General features: G+C 34.3%; 1 protein-coding gene across 1 annotated transcript; it reads left to right on the top strand.

The window, feature by feature from the left end:
* Positions 1-236: 236 nt before the first annotated feature.
* LOC101492369 (protein PHOX1-like) lies at positions 237-5,360 on the top strand. Its single transcript, XM_004488459.4, has 3 exons — positions 237-3,019; positions 3,097-3,336; positions 4,956-5,360. Exons 1-2 carry the CDS (start codon positions 979-981, stop codon positions 3,243-3,245), a joined length of 2,190 nt encoding a protein of 729 aa, XP_004488516.1. The 5' UTR covers positions 237-978; the 3' UTR covers positions 3,246-3,336; positions 4,956-5,360.
* The last annotated feature ends 14,875 nt before the right edge of the window (positions 5,361-20,235 follow it).

Below are 20,235 nucleotides of genomic sequence, written 5' to 3'. Positions count from 1 at the left end.
CATATCATATTAGAGATGAAATATCATAATAAAAGATGAGGAGATAAAATTTTGACCGCCGAATACTACGTTCCGAATTTAAATATAAAAGTAATTAATGCTATCATAAAGTTAAAAGATGATATAGAAAAACAGATAAATAAATTTATCGGGGTCTTATATTTAAACGAATATAATATTTTATTAAAGAATTAAAAAGAAGAGTGTAAGAAATTGCAGATTCTTAGTTTCTGGATAACAAATATTAAACATTATCTGATTTTCTTTTTCTTTTGTGGCGTTTACGTGAAGGATGTGAAAACCTTACAATTTTCAAAAGGAACGAACGACAGAACAAAATACAACATGCCTTGGTTTCCTTCCATTTCCCACATTTCAGATTCCAAAGTTTGAAACTTTCTCCCATAATCTCTAACCCAGATAAGTTTTTAATTCATATCAAATTCTGGGTCTTTTTTAAATTTGTTGTGTTTCCTTTTCACCAATCTTACAAGAAAGGAAATTTCATTCTCCTTCAAATCTGAGTTGGGTTGTTGTTCTTGTCCCCTCTCTGAGTTGGGATTTGTATCAGCAGAAACAAATCCTGATTTGGAGAGATGGGTGTGTTTGTATTCAATGTTTTCAGATTCTTTGCATCTTAGTGTTCCATTATGATAAGAACAGAACCTAGTTGATTCTTCAGTAATACAATACAAGTTTGAGCCTTTTTGAGCATGTTGTTATGTTGTTCTTGTATCAATTTAGCTTTTGAATATTCTGCTAAGTTTAGAAGCTTATTTGAAGCTCTTTTCTACTAAATTGTTATTTTTCTTGAAATCCCTTGTGTTTTTTATTGATTAGTTATCTTGTGTATGCAATTGAAAGAAAAGGGTAGTTTTTTTTTTAATGTGGTTGAGTGGATCGAACTTTGATTGTTGTGGACTAGGAGGGTTGGTTTTTTTTCATTAGTTCGTTTACTTTTTGATTGTTGGGTTCTAAATGGGGAGGAAAAAGAAGCAAGTAGGAGAAACAAGTGAAGAGAATGGGAATCATAGCAATGTCGAGGATAAAAGCCCGAATGCGTATGATAATGATACCTTGGTGTTTATATCCATGGCTCAAGAGTTGAAGGAAGAAGGTAACAAGATGTTCCAAAAGAGGGATGTTCAAGGAGCTTTGGTGAAGTATGAGAAAGCTCTCAAATTGCTTCCAAGAAATCATATAGATGTTTCGTATTTGCGGAGTAACATGGCTGCGTGCTATATGCAGATGGGACTTGGTGAGTATCCTAGGGCAATTAATGAATGCAATTTGGCTCTTGAAGTTACTCCTAAATATACTAAAGCTTTGTTGAAAAGATCAAGGTGTTATGAGGCTTTGAATAGATTGGATTTAGCATTGAGAGATGTTAGTAGTGTCTTGAAGACGGAGCCGAATAATATCATGGCGTTGGAGATCTCAGATAAGGTGAAACATGCGCTTGAAGTTAAAGGGCTAAGAGTGAATGATGAGCAAATAGAGTTGCCTCCGGATTATGTTGAAACTCCTTACGCCTTGCCTTCTGAAAAGGTAGTGAAAGAAAAGAAACACAAGAAGAAGAGCAAAAAAGATAAGGTTAAGGCTACCAATGAAGTTGTAGAAAATCAAGTTGAGGAGAAACAAGAAGAGAAGAAAGATGAGGACAATATTGTGGCAAATAAAGCTGAGGATGAGCAGAAAGAGAAAAAGGCTAATAAATCTAAAAAGAAGGCGGCAAAGGAAAAAATTGATAAGCAGAAAGATGATGTTAAGGAGGTCAATGAAGAAAAAAGTAATGGTAGAAGTGAAGATGTACTTAAGAAAACAGCAAAACTTGTTTTTGGCGATGATATAAGATGGGCTCAGTTGCCGATTAATTGCAGCCTCTTTCAGCTAAGAGAAGTTATTTGCGACCGGTTCCCAAGCCTAGGAGCACTTCTTGTCAAATATAGAGATCAAGAAGGTGATTTGGTCACAATCACTTCTGATGAAGAATTAAAGTTGGCTGAAACAGGATCACAACAAGGTTCTGTTCGACTGTATATAGTAGAAGCTAATCCTAATCACGATCCATTCTACGAGAAACTTCATGTGAAGGATGTGGAAAAGGTTGACATTGATAATGCTCCTAAGAATGGTTGTGCGGTGAAATCAAACGAAATCATTAGCTCATCTTGTGTTGAGGATTGGATAATTCAGTTTGCACAATTGTTCAAGAATCACGTTGGATTCGAGTCCGACCGGTATTTAGATTTTCATGAACTTGGGATGAAGCTCTATTCAGAGGCGGTGGAGGAGATGGTTACAAGTGAAGAAGCACAAGGACTATTTGACATGGCGGGAGGTAAGTTCCAAGAGATGACAGCTCTAGCATTGTTCAACTGGGGAAATGTGCATATGTCAAGGGCAAGGAAGAAAGTTTATTTAACCGAAGATTCTTCTAAAGAGCATATCATTGAACAAATCAAAAGTTCATATGAATGGGCGCAGAAAGAGTACACAAAAGCTGGAGAAAAATACGAAGCAGCCATCAAAATTAAGTCAGATTTTTATGAAGGCTTCCTTGCTCTAGGTCAGCAGCAGTTCGAACAAGCTAAACTTTCTTGGTATTATGCACTCAGTTGTAATATAAATTTAGCAACACCGCCGTCTACAGAGATTCTTCAGCTTTACAACAGTGCTGAGGAGAATATGGAGAAAGGAATGCTGATATGGGAAGAATCACAAGAGCAGCAGTTGAGAGACATTAGTTTACATACGCATAATTTCAGGTTGGACGGGCTACTAAAAAACATTTCATCAGATGAAACTGCTACAATGGCGGCAAACATGAGGTCTCAGATAAATCTCTTGTGGGGCACCATGCTATACGAACGCTCAATTGTGGAACTCAAATTAGGGTTACCTGTATGGCATGAATCTTTGGAAGTTGCAGTTGAGAAGTTTGAAAATGCAGGAGCTTCTCCCACAGATATAGCTGTAATGTTGAAAAATCACTGTTCAAATAACACTGCTGTAGATGGTACATTTTCTTTTTTAGCTAGAATGTTTTTAGATTAATCGATATGTATTCATATATACTAACAGTTCTTCGAACAGGTCTAGGTTTCAAAATTGATGAAATAGTACAGGCATGGAATGAGATGTACGAAGCTAAAAAGTTGCAGAAAGGAGTTTTGTCGTTTCGTTTGGAACCTTTGTTCAGAAGAAGAGTATCGAAAATTTACCACGCCTTTGAGCTTGTGTGAGTTGCATCTTTTTCTGCAAGTTGTTGAAGATTAACAGAACTGACACTCACATAGGTTGCTTCTGTGCCTGAAATGCTATTGTCATCATAAGGTAACTGAGAGTCTATGACATATATATTGATAACGTTGACATTATTCCTTTTCTTTAAGTCGATTTTAACTATCTGCATTTATTTTTTCTGCATAATTTGTTCTCTGATATGTAATATTCTGTAGAATGAAAATCTATGAGTGTATCTTGCAAACCGTGAAGCACATAGACTTTTAGGATTGGGCGTGTCTGCATGTCTGACATGCGTTTTAGGATTGGGCGTGTCTGCATGTCTGACACGCGTCAATGTACGACACCCTTACAATACGTGTCTGACAACTCATACATGTGTCCGAAAAACACTTTTTTTGTTTTTTTTTTTGCTTCGGGGCAACTCAAACACATCTACAGTAATAATAGACACCCTAAAAAATTAGAACAAAAAAAGCTTTTAAAAGTAACATTAGTAGTAGATGGTGATCATAAGGAGATCTGTCTAGTTGACACTTAAACAGTAAAATGCGGATGAAGTGAATAGGAAAGGCATAGTTAATGAGACACTTTTGAGTTGAGAAAGATTCCGATGTAGGAGAATCTAGGAGTCTGTTTACTTTGTCAAAACATTGTTTGTTTTTTAAAATATTTTCATCTTAACTTACTAGTAAGATGATGTGAAACACTTGAAGTGAACCATTGTGATGGAGAGAAAATAAAATGCCATGTTAGGGACGATGCATTCTTGGAAATAATGAAAACAATTATTTTTTTTCCATTTTCATTGTTTTAAAAATGCAGACAATTGTTCATTCAAGAGTCTCTTATTTTCTTGTTAGCAAGTAAAAAAATTAACACAAATTTTAAAATAGAAAAATAGAAAATGTTTTCAGAAAGTAAACAGACCCTATGTTTCTCAAACTCCCGTGTGAGACATGTTTTCTTTTTTTAATATTTTCCGTATCCATGTAAATTCTTGTATCAATATACTACTATCGAGCTATAGAGTGGGGTTTAAATTGAATAAACTTTTTATTGGTCTCATTAATCCTGATCCAGTTCTATTAGAATCCTTTTCAGATGTTTTTTTTTTGTTAGAGATTTTAGATTGCTTTGTCTTAAAATGCAGGAAATTTGAATTCTACTTGGGAGATATGTTTTTAGAAGAATAAAGTAACCTTTATAAGAATTAGTGTTACTTTCTTTAGAACAAGTAAATGAATTCACTGCCCAAGATCAATTATTCTGCATGGATCTTTGAAAAACAATATTTCAAGAACTGAATTTTTAACTGAATCAGTTGGAGTCATGAAGCACACTGAATTGATGGAAATTGATTTACTTATGTAATCTTAATTATTTGTTTCTTCCATGTGCGACTACGGAAATTAGTTGGAAAGATGATTGTTTTAAACATAGGATTTAATTTATATTCACCGTCAATTAAAGCGTTTTTACATTGTCTATCAATCAATCATAATATTAGTAAAATCGTTTCACTTTAATCATAAATCCACACATGATTGGTTGTGATTTGTTGACCGAGTATAAATATTGTTCAAAACAATCATCTTTCATAGTGGCACATATAGACTTAGTAATGTTAGCTTCTTGAGCTGGATTTTGTTCATAAAATATGACTATGGCTTATCTATTTTGGTAACCTTTGTTTGGCTATTCTGCAGGTTTGTTTGGCTATTTTCTGGAGTTTGGTTTCTAGTTCTACATTGTAGTTATAGAGAAAAGAAGGGAAAAAAAACTATTCTTTGCATTGTGCTTCGGTGTTCCGACAACTTAGGAGTTTGTGAGTTTGTTTACAGGCTGGGAAGATGGAGATGCAGGAATTGCTTTTAACTCAATATCTGCATTTGCTCACATTGTGTTCCCTTTATGATTAGATTTAGGATGTTTTGAATTTATACAGAGAGGAGTGGGAGATATATATTTGTTAGTTTGTTTTCCTGTTTTCTTTGTTATGTAATTTATTCATTTGTAAACTATTTGTTCAGTTAGTATTTCTTCATCAGATTTCTTTGTACTAGATGATTATTGAACTTAGTAGTTTAAACTATTGGAGGTTACTTTCCCCACTCCCAAGTCCCAACATTATTTTGGAATTATGCAGTTCTTAAAATATCTCCACATTTCATACATCCAAATGTAGGCTTCTTGACAATTTGTCTTGATGCACACTTCTGAAAACATTGAAGGGTTTTTAGTAGTCCTTTAATGCGATCTTAATGGTTATTTTACAACTCTCTTTAAAGAGATTTGAACTTACCATTTAACATTTAAGGCATAACGCTATTTTTTTTAAGGCATAACGTTCTTTTGATCTTGCTTTCCAACAATCTAAACTAAATCCTTTTGATCAAGATATTTCAGCTGTTTTTGGAACTCATACTCCAAGTTCCGTGCAAAATCCTATTTTACAAGGTCAACCATCAAGTCAAATTAATTCTTGAAGAGTTTCATAAATGTCTCCCATCTTCATCTCTTCTAAGTGAACTTATCCTCTCTTTTTGGTACTAACAAGTGTTTTGTTAGTCCTACCTTTGACTCATCTGCTCCCACTATTCCTCAACATAATGTTCAATTTGTTATTGTTCCAACTATTGGTTCAACTTTTGACACTCTAAAATCTTTTTGCAATTCTTTTGTTCCCTCTCATGACCTATAAATTTCAGCTTCACAAAGTGCTGTTAAAGATGCCCGTTCATCAAAAAGTACAAATATTGAAAGGAATATCACCAAGACAAGGAAGGACATCTCTAAGAGCTTTACTGCTCTCCAAACCATTATTGATAGAGAAATCCATCAAGATTGGAAGAATGCAATCTTAAGGGATTGAATGGTTAACAAAGATACACCAAAACTTGGTCTTAATCCTCTTATTCCTAATCATCCTTTTTCCTTACCAGAATTGCTCAGGCCCTCCATTTCCTTCTCATCTGGTGGTTCTTCACCATCATTATCCTTCTGATTCTACTTTGTGTTTATTTCCTTCTACCTCTTTTTGTTGTGACAAAGGGGGAGAAGAATTAGATTTAGTTTTTGAGAAGTATTTTTGAAACATTTCTTATTTACTTCTCTGTTTTAGGTGTTTTGATGTTTATTGTTTTTCTTTTTGAACAATATATATAAATCATTATGATAGTTGGATTAATGAAAATGATATTTTGGTTCAAAAATTACTCTTCGCATATGATGATAGATGCTATAATTGAGGGGAACTTAATATCATGCTTAAATCAGAATCAGAATCAGAATCAAAATTCAAAATCTAAATAATATATTTGTCATTATCAAAAAATAGGATATTGTTGAGGCATTATCCATAATTATTGTTTTGAAGATAATCAAACATTTAATTAAATTATTAATTATGAACAATATATATAAATCATTATGATAGTTGGATTAATGAAAATGATATTTTGGTTCAAAAATTACTCTTCGCATATGATGATAGATGCTATAATTGAGGGGAACTTAATATCATGCTTAAATCAGAATCAGAATCAAAATTCAAAATCTAAATAATATATTTGTCATTATCAAAAAATAGGATATTGTTGAGGCATTATCCATAATTATTGTTTTGAAGATAATCAAACATTTAATTAAATTATTAATTATAATTTTGATCATATTATCTATTAACTTGTGTTTTTAAAGATAAGAAATCAAACATATGCTTGCATATTCATGCAAAAATTACGTGACCCTTTTTAAAGCAATCAAGAAAGATTTGATCATAGTTTGTGGTCATGCTATATCAAGACATAAATCCACTTTATAAAGTCCAAGAGTTTTGAAAGAATCTTCAAAATGAATCTCAAAATAATTGGAGAATATTCAAGATGCATCGATCATGCGTGAGTACATGAAAATTATGAATGTAAAATGTAGAAAATTATTGTTCATTTTTTAGTTCCCTAGTCCTTATACGATCTTAATTGCCCATAAGATTCAATAGATGAATGAAGATAACAACTGTTTTTTGCATGATGACTCTAGTTCATCTTGTGTGATCTTTTGTTTCTTTTTTTGTTTTTTGTTTTTTTTGTTTTTTTTTCCGAGGCAAATCACATTGCATTGTTTTAAATGATTACCCTCTTTCTTATTATATATATTTGTTTTTTTTTTATGCACCTATTTTTGTTAAGAATCTATTGAATTCCTGTGTATATATTTTTCAAGTGTCAAAATATTTAAAATATATTTGTTATATTTTCACATATTTCCAATTCCAACATTTGTTATCATAAAACAACATTTTAAAATGCTAGAACAATCAACCATGAAAATGAGTTAGTCTATAAAGAGTGTAATGTATAACATCGGATGACAACATTGGAAAAAGTACGTTCATTACATTGAGAACAAAACAATTGAGCTTGCAATGTAGGGATGAATGTGTTTAGCTTTTGTAAGACCCATAATTTTAAAGTACCCTTTTATGTATTTTTGGTATATTTTGGATTTTGGCTCGGAGACTTTTAAGCCAAAGTTAATAATATTTTGGAGTTTTATAATCAAAAAGATATTTCGATGCCAATTAGAATTTCTCGTCGATAAATAAATTGAATTTAACTGCGGTAAATACTTTACGGTTAATTTAAGGCGTTTCGGGTGAAACGGTAATTTAATAAATATCTAGATTTTGAGATATTTGTTAAGTTATATTTATTATATATATATATGTTTGCTTGGAGGGAAAAAGAAAGGAAAACTAGAAGGAAGGAAAAGGAAAAGAAAATAGTATATAAAGGAAGGAAGGAAAAAGGAAGAAAGGAAAAGCAAAGGAAAGAAATAGAAAGGAAGGAAAACCTAAAATTTCCATCTCCTTCCTCAGGTTCACGCAAGAAAACCAAATTTCCATCCTTCTCCATTTTTCGTTTTCGTTGCTTCCTTTCCTTCAAAGCTAGTGACCCAAGGTTGGGTGAGAGTTAGATCAAGGTTTTCGTAACTCCACTCTTCCTCTTTGATTCAAAAACGAAGAAAAACAGTTTTGAGATCCAAACACAAACCCCTCCGTTTCTCCTAGATCCAAACCTCATTTCTCGAAGAGATAGAAGGGAAAGTTGCTCACCACCACGCTACGGTGCTAGTGAACTAATTTGGAAGCGGCGTTGCGAGCGGAGATTTTACCGGAATTTCTCGCGGAACCGGAAACTCTCGATAAAGCTAACTTTGAGGTAAGGGCTCCTTCCAAACTTCTAGCTTGCATTAGGGACTTATATGTAGTTGTGTGGGAAGGAAATTGTTAGGGTTAAATGTGTCGATTTGGGGAAAAACCAAACTAGTGCGTTATGGGTAAAACCCTAAGAGTTAGGTTTTGTTTATAGTGATGAATGTTTCGTGGTAAATGAATTTGAATGTCATTGTGTATGATTATGGGTAAATGAAACTTGATGTTTGTTAATTGGTGTGGTTGTTGTGAATTATGGTTTGAATGTGAAAGTATGTTTGAATTTGTTTCTGTGGAATTTGAAAACCATTAGAGTTAAACGAGTATTAAAAATGGGGAATCTTTTAATACCTCGGTTTACTTAATGTGTATTTGAGGAAAATGCTTAAGTTAACTGGGCGTTGAGAATGGGGAATCTCTTAATGTCTCGGTTACTTAACTATCGTTTTTGAAAATCGTTTCGGTAAATGAGTATTAAGAATGGGGAATCTCTTAATATGACTGTTTGCTTAACGTTTTGTTTTGAAAATCATTAAGTTAAATCGGTATTAAGAACGGGGAATCTCTTAATGACTTATTTAATTAATGTTGTTTGAAAGTCGTTTAAGTTAAATGGGTATTAAAAATGGGGAATCTTTTAATATCTGCATTTGCTTAACGATTGTTGTGAATGGAGTCTGTGTATGCTCATGCATTTCATTTGGTAAATTGTGTCGACCCGTGATAGGTGACACCTTGGTAAACTGTACGGACCCGTGATAGGTTGTACGTTTGCGATTTACATTTTAGTAAATCGTGTTGACCCGTGATAGGTGACACCATGGTAACTGTACTGACCCGTGATAGGTGGTACATTTACGATTTACATTTTTGGTGAATTGTGCTGACCCGTGATAGGTGGCACCTAGGTAAACAGTACTGGTCTGTGATAGGCGGTACGTTTACGATTCCCGCTTTTTCTTTTAGTAAATCGTGTTGACCCGTGATAGGTGACACCATGGTAACTGTACTGACCCGTGATAGGTGGTACATTTACGATTTACATTTTTGGTGAATTGTGCTGACCCGTGATAGGTGGCACCTAGGTAAACAGTACTGGTCTGTGATAGGCGGTACGTTTACGATTCCCGCTTTTTCTTTTAGTAAATCGTGTTGACCCGTGATAGGTGACACCTCGGTAAACTGTACTGACCCGTGATAGGTGGTACGTTTATGATTTACGCATTTTAGTAAATCGTGCTGACCCGTGATAGGTGGCACCTCGGTAATTGGTACTTTGGCCTGCGATAGGCGGTACAATTATGATTTACGGCCCTTCGAGGAGGGTTTTGGTTTGGAATTCCGAGTCCATGCATTTTGGCATATACGCATTGCATTAGGGTGCTTGGCACGCGAGTCGTATTTGATTTGAGTTTATGATTGAGTGATTTGAATTTGATTTATCGTGTTAATTGCGTTGAAAATGCTAAGTGTTATGTGTTGATTATTGTGTGTAAGTATGATGGTTATCGAGATCCCAATTGCCGTGGTAATCGCGTAGAAATTGCTAAGTGTTAAGTTGTGAACTTGATTAGGAATGACTTAGGTTAATTCATGAATTTTTGGAAAAATGATCAGGGAAATCGATTTCCCAATCGATTGGATGGAAGTCAGGGGCTTGGCCAAATGAACAAAATCGATTAGCCAATCGATTTTGTAATCAGTTTTCAAAAATCCCTTTCGAAATCGATTGCCCAATCGATTGGCCATTAAGTCAGGGGCTCAGCTATCCTGTCAATCGATTGCCCAATCGATTGAATCAAGCCAGAGTTCAAAATTTCACTAAAAACCTTCAGGAAATCGATTTGGAAATCGATTGGTATTAAGTCAGGGGCTCCGTTATCCTGTCAATCGATTGCCAAATCGATTGATTCAGCCCAGGATTCTATTTTCATTAAAAATCTTCACCCCAATCGATTGCCCAATCGATTGGCTCAGTGAAAATCCTCAGTTTTAGTTGTATGATTAATTGCTCATGAATCTATCCATGTCTTGTTTTATTATGTGTTAATTAGGAGATCGAGAACTGCATTTTACCTTCATTTTCATTGGCAATGTACTGTATGAACTTTTCGCATATTGAAAATCCTGTTAAGGTGCATGCTTAGTTGAAAAGTTGTTTTGAGCATTCAAAAACTTAATTGCTATGTGTTAACTGTTATTTTCTGGTTGGTGACCCTTTACAACTATTGTGGAAATCTGGGCTTTGCCCTCAGATGAGAGTCAGGACGGCCCTACCGGTTCGTACCCTACGGACAGGGATGGAGATGGGAACGCTTGACTGCTGTTACGTTAGGAGGATCTCACGGGGCGCGTGGAGATTACTCAGGGTGTATAGCTTTTTGGTAGGATGATCAGATTAGGATGATGTATAGGGACTAGGGGTCCTTCTTTTTGGTTTGAAGTATTTTTAGTTTGGAAAACTGTACTTATACAAATATTATCAGTTTGATATCATCTTTGGACGGGTTCCATGTACCAATTGATGTTGTGTAAATGTTTTGGATTTATAATTGGAGAAACTTTTCCGCTGCGTAAATTGTAATGACTCAATTATTTATCCAAAGACATTTCCTTATTTGTTTTACTTTGTTTTATTTTAATTTCTTTTTAAAAAAAAAAAATATACCCTCGCTTTGAAAAACGGGGTGTTACAGCTTTAGTTAGAGGGATAACAAACACTAATCATTCTTATAATTTAGAATTTCTTTTGATCAGTTTTCAAGAATAATAATTACCCCAGTTTGAACTGCCTAATTCTTATATATATTTGTTTTTTTTATCCCCAACTTTTCATAGATTGCTCTTGTAACATCTCAAATTTTATAATAAATATTTTCTTCATGAAATAGGATTTTAGATAATTAATTTGGTGTTAAAACTGGTTTAGAATATATGTGTATAAATCTTGTGACTAACTTTCGTTATATGAGTGCTTTCTATGATATGCTAATTTTGTATATATTTGACTAAAATAAATATTATATTTTATTATTTTATATATTTTTCTATAAATAATAGTATATTAGTGTAAATAATTTAAAGAATATGATTTTAGGTGACTCTACATGTATACGTGTGTTTGTAGTTAATGTGATATTTTCTCGTATGTTTGACTGATGTTAAGTGTGCACATAATTATATTTAATTATTTATAAATATATTTTATTTTAATTATTTATTTTACAAATAATTATCTTGATGTATTAGTAATTTTAATATTGATTTTCTTTATTTTTATATAGTTGGTATCGTATGAGGATTTTATACATATTTATTTTGATTTAGTAAGTAATATATTGTTGATGTTATATTTATTTATTTTATCATTTCGACTATTTTATAAAGATGATGTATTTTTATGTGATTATTTTGAAAAATATTATAGTAATAATTATATTTATCATTTTGAATATGAGGGTTTTAGTTTATCTATGTTAAGGATAAATAATATTATGTTAAAATGAGTATTTTAGAGAAAAATTTCTAAAAAAGTACAATAAATTATTTATTTATTAAGGGTTTTTATTAATACTAGAAAATGAATTTTGGACCAGACGACTGTTTACACCCCTATTTTCTACTTCTGCATATTAATTTGGGCTATTATTGATTGGACGTTTCCTTTCTACACCTACGAGTTACTCATTACACCCCTATTTCTGCCTCAGACTTGTTGGGCCTTACAATTTTACTCTTATACATGTACATCTGTAATCTGCACCCCTCCTTCTGCAATTAAAAAAATAAAAATCGAAACTCTGACAGCCAAATTGCTCAAACCCTTTTTCTCTCAAATTCACTCCCACTAATTCCTTGCCGTTTTGAAACGTTCTCAACCTCTACTCCACACAAAATCGACCACTGAATCCATTTTTTGCATCAATTTTAACGATCATAGTTCCGTTTAATCATAAGCAGCTGCGTTTCTTTCCTTGGGTGAGCTGTTTTTAGCCGATTCCGATCACCACATTTGTGGTCTCAAAAAACTAGTATCGTTTTTGGATTCCTCTCATCGAAACCTTCAAGAAGCACTGCTCATTAGTATTTTTTGGTGAAGTTGACGTTTGACCCTTCCAGCACTCCGACAAGTCGGTGAGACTTTTTATGCAATTTTTTCTCATCGTTTTGACTCCAATTTTGTTCCTAAAATTATTATTAATTATTTAACACTTATTTTTAGGCTTCGCATAATTTATCAGTCACGTCTCAACGATTTCGTGAACTCGTCGTTTATTCGAATTCGCTCGCTGTACGTTGTCGATCTACAGTTGCTGTTGAAAATTTTCATTGATTTATGTGTTTGAGAAAGTGTCTAAATAAGGTAAGGGGTGAGAGAGCGTTTGAATTCATGAGTATAATATAATGTGAGATGAACGGGAAAACCATATTTCCCAATTATTCATCCGGGGCTCGCTACGTACGACAATCACTACGCGAAAAAACGGCTTTTACAACGCTTTTTTTAAGCCATTTACAGCGCTTTTTCAAAAAAATAAGCGCTGTGGAAACGAGCGCTGTAAATGATACAACAGCGCTTTTATAAAAGCGCTATAAAACATGTAAATACAACGCGCGCTTGTTATGCACATTTTACAGCGCTTCTTCACAAAAGCGCTGTAATATGCACCCCATCATATGAGTTATGGGTGTGCCTATTACAGCGCTTTCTCAAAAAGGCGCTGTAATATGCCCACCCATAATTTCATATATGGGTGTACATATTACAGCGCTTTCTCGAAAAAGCGCTGTAATATGCCCACCCATAATTCTATTAACCTCCAATTTTTGAGGTCTGCTGCCTTTTTTTGGCTGTAGGGGTGGTTTATTTATTTGGACCTACAAAAATGAGGTAAAATGTTAGTTTATTGAATCTGAAAAAATAAAAAACCTTAGGCAATAAATGTGACAAACCTTTTCGGGAGATGTAACTGATTTGTCCTTGGGAATCTTTTTTTCGAGGGCAACAAGGTGTGTGGGCCATGCCACGTAACTGCCAATAGCGTCGCTTAAGAACTTCATATCTCCATCGTTGTCCGGTATGGGCAACGGTGCAGTTGGTTCGAAAGCAACCGTAGGCGATACTTTGACATGGCCCGCGGGGATCGGAATATTGTGCAATACTTCTCCCGAAGTATTGTGCAATATTCCTTTTCCCACCTTCCGTTGAGTCGGCGAGGACAAGTATAGGACACATGTAGTGACACCCTACATCAATAGTTAAAACATAAGTACAGTTAATATATAAGTTTGTTTAATACATAAGTAATTACATAAGCAAGTAAGTAGTAAGTAATTAATTACCTCGGGAATACTCTTCAAACCGACGTTGCAACTCCCGGTTTCACTCTCCATTTGTATTTCAGGTTGGAGCTGAACCGGAAGTTGCTTGTCTTTATTCGTATTCACCAAGAGTGCCACTTGCTCCGATAAGATTCTGAGCTTCTCTAATACTTCCTCGTTGGAAGGTTTTTGGCGCTTCTCTTGAGGAAAAAAGCTTTTGGGAGTTACGCCAAATCCTTTCCCCCTCACTCGACCGGAATACTCAGGGACATTAAACACTTTCCCAAGAATGTCCCTGCACGTATCCTTGTTGCCCTCTTGAGTTTCAGAACTTTGTTCAATAGTTTCCTAAAATACATGTAACATTAAAAAGATAAGTTCAATAGCATTTTTAAAATACAATATTAAAAAATATTAAAGTGATAATATACTTACACAAAGTTCTACAACTTTCTTGACATTTTCATTATCAACCACTCCTTCTTTGTTAACACGCGCTTCCTTCCATAAGATATGACGACCCAAGGGTTGATCGGCTTGGGTGTCTTTTCTCTATTCGTTAAAATCATAAACAAAATAATACAAATTAGTTACACACTATAGTTTATAATACAAATTACAAGTGATGTTTAATTACTTACAATTTTTTGTTCAAGGCGTGCATATCCCATACGTGATTTCTTGTATGGGTGTTTTGGGTTGCTTGCCCGTTCGCGATTTGCCTTACTAATATTCTATATAAAAAAAAAATAGCAATTGTGTAAAAATTTAAAATACGCTACGAATATGAATAATAAAACACAAATGCTAATAAATTAATCACTTACGACAAACGCCGGGTCAGAACGTTTGGAAACAAATGCACTCCATTCATCCTTTGATATATAATGTTGATATATCTTTGGAGGTTCAGCATTTGTGTTTCCTTCTCTATCTTTTAGATAGAAATTTGAGAGATGGGATCTAAATCCACGATGGATTTTCCCAGCAACTCTCAAAACATATGACTTTCGTTCCTCATCAAGAACAAAAGTGGTCTGCAATGAAAACAATTATAAGTAATGTATTTTACAGAAAAAAAATTATAAATGACAAAAGAGTAGATCAAAATATTTACTTGAATGTCATTCCAGATGATATCTTTGGCATCCTTCAACGCCTTATCTCTCCAGTTGTCTATTGTTATTGGGACATTTTGACGAACAACAGCCCCAATGTAGCTTACAAACATGGAGCTGTTGGGGTCAACTGGCTGACCACTCTCGTTCCAGCCAACCTAATAAACTCATATAGTAAGTACATGCCCTAAACCCTAAAAAAAGATAAAAAAACACACAGCAAACAGAGTATATATAGTATACCTCAAATTTAATGCCACTGCTCCGTGCTTTAATCACCCTTTGCATGATAGTTGCACCACGTTTGACTTCTTTTTCGTAAGTCTTAGAGGTGCCAACTTCTTCATTTTGAACTTCTAAATCTTTGTTTGTATCCATTTAACTACAACAAGTTCAACATGCACTTTAGTATAACATCAACAAGCTCAACATGGATCATGCATTATTATAAACAAACTCAACATGTATCAGTATATCTTAAAAAAGCTCAACATGCATTCTAATGATTACAAAAATTTAATAACATCAATACCTGAATAATGATGGTTCGAAGAAAGACGAAATGCAAAGAAAAGAGGGTTTGCAGAAAGTTCACAGAAATATGGTTCACAGAAATACGGTTTGAAGAAATACGTAATGAGGGTTACGTATTTCAATGAAAATATATTGTGTGAAATGGGAGAGATGATCTTGGATGGAAATAAGGTTCGAAATGAAGGAGATGATCGTGGAAATAAGGTTCGTAAAGGACGGGATGATAGGGTTTGCAAAAGAAGAGAAGAAATGAAGGTTGAGATGAAGGTTACGTAATGAAGAGGAAACTGAAGAGGTAACTGTTATATATACGTAACACTTTTACAGCGCTTTTTATAAGCCTTTTACAGCGCTTATTTTGTAAAGCGCTCTAAAAGGCTTCTTTAGTTAAATTTTTAAAAGGCTCTTTTACAGCGCTTTTTTCAAATAAGCGCTGTAAAAGACCTCCGTGTGTTATTATGTTATTTGAATGCCTTTTACAGCGCTTTTTTCAAATAAGCGCTGTAAAAGACCTCCGTGTGTTATTATGTTATTTGAATGCCTTTTACAGCGCTTTTTTCAAATAAGCGCTGTAAAAGACCTCCGTGTGTTATTATGTTATATGAATGCCTTTTACAGCGCTTTCACACATAAGCGCTCTAAAAGGCTTCTTTAGTTAAATTTTTAAAAGGCTCTTTTACAGCGCTTTTTTCAAATAAGCGCTGTAAAAGACCTCCGTGTGTTATTATGTTATATGAATGCCTTTTACAGCGCTTTCACACATAAGCGCTCTAAAAGGCTTCTTTAGTTAAATTTTTAAAAGGCTCTTTTACAGCGCTTTTTTCAAATAAGCGCTGTAAAAGACCTCCGTGTGTTATTATGTTATTTGAATGCCTTTTACAGCGCTTTTACACATAAGCGCTCTAAAATGTCTCTTTATGTTAATTTTAAGAGGCTCTTTTACAGCGCTTTTCCCAAATAAGCGCTGTAAAAGACCTCCGTGTGTTATTATGTTATATGAATGTTTTTTAAAGCCTTTTACAGCGCTTTTCCACATAAGCGCTCTAAAATGTCTCTTTATGTTAATTTTAAAAGGCTCTTTTACAGCGCTTTTTCCAAATAAGCGCTGTAAAAGGCCTTATTGTTTTTGTGTTTTGTTATGTTATGTTATTTTTTAAACAAGCTCAACATGCATGCAAAACCCACATAGTAGTAACTGGTCACCACAAAAATCCCTTCCTCTTCACCAAACTCTTCTCCTTTTATGCATCTTCTTCACAAACATCAAAGCTTACTCTTTCACAATTCAATCTCCACCTCAACACCCTTTTTATCTCTTTACATTCTCTTTCCTTCTTAAATCGAAACTTAATTGGTATTCAGGATCATTGCCATGTTGCGAAAAATGGGTTTGTGTCTGGTGTTTTTGGGGATTCCCATGATGCGTACAAGGTGTTTGAAGAAATGGGTTTGTGTCTGATGTTTTTTGGATTCCCATGATGCGTACAAGGTGTTTGAAGAAATGGGTTTGTGTCTGATGTTTTTTGGATTCCCATGATGCGTACAAGGTGTTTGAAGAAATTAGGTGTCTGATGAATATTATTTTTAAAGCTTTTTTACAGCGCTTTGTCAAATAAGCGCTGTAAAATGTCTTTTTTACTCACTTTCAAAAGAGTCGTTTACAGCGCTTTGTGTGAAAAGCGCTGTAAAAGGTATAAAACACTCATTATTTTATTTTTAAAAGGATCTTTTACAGCGCTTTTTAAGATAAGCGCTGTAAAATGTCTCTTTATTTTATTTTTGTGTTTGGTTTATTTGGGTTGGGATGACATTAAAAACATTTTTATCATTGTTTATTGGATTAAAAATATTGTTATCATTGTCTTTATCACAATACTTTAGGAGATGATGAATTATTAGAAATGAGTATTCTGAAGAATCTATATATATATATGCACTGAGCAAAAGAGAATCTCTCTATTCAGTTCAGTTCAGTTCATGTAAATTACTAATTTATATTCAGTTCAGTTCATGTAAATCAAGCTAAATATAAAACACTCATTGTTACATGAACTTGGTATAAAACACTCAAATCAAGCTAAATATAAGCAGAAAATAAATTAATCAGAAAATAAATTAATCAGAACTTAGTATAAAACACTCAATTCAGATTACATGCATATTTACAATAACACAGTTCAGATTACATGCATAGCTTATATAAAACAATTAAACATATATATACATTAAGATGCCCTTCTTCTTTTCCTGGTGACATTCACATTTGTTTGTCCATTTACAATACGAAACGATGGATTAATCCAAATTCCCTCATCATGATCATCTCTAAGATATAAACCATCATCAGTTGAATCAATTTCATGTGGTTGTTGTGATGTTGCAAATAAAAGATCATTACCAACATCTTCATCATTATTGTTATCATCACTTATTTTATTGGTCGATAGGACAACAGACCATTTATCATTAGAAGGATCAGTGACATAAAACACTTGTTGAGCTTGCGACGCTAAAATAAAAGGCTCGTCTTTGTATCCCACCCTATTAAAATCGACAAGCAAGAATCCTGACTCATCAATCCGAACGCCATTATTATTATCGACCCACTTGCAACCAAATATGGGAACACGAAACATTGTGTAGTCTAACTCCCATATGCGCTCGATAACCCCAAAATATGATAGATTTGCATATATTGGGTTTTTGTCTTTTGCACTTGAGACATGCATCGCTTCAGCTACGAGAGTGACTCCACTATTTTGCATAGTGGTCTGATCATCTTGTTCTTTGGTATAAAATGTGTAGCCGTTAATAACATAACCAGTGTAAGAAAAGACATGTAAGCTCGGACCATTTGCTAGCCACCTCAATCTATTTGAAATTGATCCGGGGTCTATATCAAATTTTGACATTATGTGATTTTTTAACCATGTTACAAAACTTCGATTGTGCTCTCGAGTTATCCAATTTTGATTCCTATTCATGTTCAAACGAGATAACTGATCAATGTGTATTGTAACATACGGTTGAACCTCATCATCATTGTGCAGAACATACAATTGTGCCTGCTCCCATTCTGTCCTTGATATAGTCAGTAGTCTCCTTCCAGTTATCCCTTCTCCTGATAGTCTTCCCGAATGACGAGACATGGGAAGCCCTATGGATTCAACATTGGACAGATATTCAGTACAAAATTCAGCAGCCTCTTCAACAATGTATCGTTCAGCAATACAACCTTCTGGTCGACTTCTACTTTTTACGTACCCTTTTAATATTTTCATATATCGTTCTATCGGATACATCCATCTCATATAAGCTGGCCCACAAAGTTGTGTCTCCTTAACCAGATGAACAGTAAGGTGAACCATTATATCAAAAAACGATGGTGGGAAATACATTTCAAGCTCACACAAAGTAACAACAATTTCCCTCTGCAATGTCGGTAATTTCTGAGGGTCGATCACTTTACTACAAATTTCCCTGAAGAAGAAACATAATCTAGTTAAGGCTAGTCGAACTTTTTCAGGTAAAATGGAACGTATACCTATTGGTAGCAAATGCTCCATTATAATATGACAATCATGGGTCTTCAAACCTTTTAACTTGAGGTCTTTCATACAAACCAAATTTTTAATGTTCGAAGAGTATCCTTCTGGAACTTTAACTTCGTGTAGAAATTTACATAAAACAATTTTTTCCTTTCTAGATAGAGTATGAGCGGCTGGAGGTAGATATGTGCGATTTCCTTTCTTTACTGGAGCCAGTTCATTTCTTATTCCCATATCGACCAAGTCCAATCTTGCATTGACGCCATCTTTAGACTTTCCTGGAACATTGAGTAACGTACCAATAACACTTTCAAATACATTTTTCTCAATATGCATCACATCGAGGAAATGTCTTACATACAATGACTTCCAATATGGCAATTCAAAGAAAATTGACTTTTTCTTCCACCCAGTTTTCACCAGCTCTCCCGCAAAAGGTTTGCCAAATTTATTGGTCAAACCTTGTACTTTTTCAAGTATTTGATATCCAGTCGGTGCTAAAGGAGCTTTACCTTCCTCTGATTTTCCATTGAATGCATTTCTCCACCCACGATACTGATGACTATAAGGTAAAAATCTACGATGTCCAAGAAACACATTCTTCTTACAATGTTTCAACCGCATCCAATTTGTACTCTCTTCACATATAGGACATGCACACTGACCTTTAATGCTATATCCTGATAAATTACCATATGCTGGAAAATCATTAATTGTGCCGAACAACATAGCCCTCAAATTGAAACATTCTTTCTTATACCCATCATAAACTTCCACACCTGTCTCCCACATACTTTTTAAATTTTCGATTAGAGGAGTCAAGTATACGTCGATATCATTCCCCGGTTGTTTGGGTCCAGAAATTAACAGAGACAACATCATAAACTTACGCTTCATACATAACCATGGAGGTAGGTTATATATTACCAAAATCACAGGCCACGTGCTATGTGAGATGCTTTGAAGACCATGTGGATTCATTCCATCAGTAGAAAGTGCAAGTCTTAGATTTCTTGACTCTATCCCGAATTCAGGATACTCGTGATCAATTTTTGCCCATTGTGGGGAATCTGCAGGGTGTCGAAACATTCCATCTCTAATTCTTTCATCTGCATGCCATGTCAAGTGTTTTGAATCTTCTTCACTGCGATACATGCGCCTAAATCTTGGTATTATAGGAAAATACCACACGACTTTTGCTGGAGTAGATTCTTTCTTCTTATATCGAGAGACATTGCATTTCGGACAC

The sequence above is a fragment of the Cicer arietinum genome, chromosome 1 (assembly GCF_000331145.2).
Source record: "Cicer arietinum cultivar CDC Frontier isolate Library 1 chromosome 1, Cicar.CDCFrontier_v2.0, whole genome shotgun sequence".
Taxonomy (NCBI): Eukaryota; Viridiplantae; Streptophyta; class Magnoliopsida; order Fabales; family Fabaceae; genus Cicer; species Cicer arietinum.
Note: the sequence above shows the minus strand (reverse complement) of the source record. Positions and strands in the feature narration are given on the sequence as shown.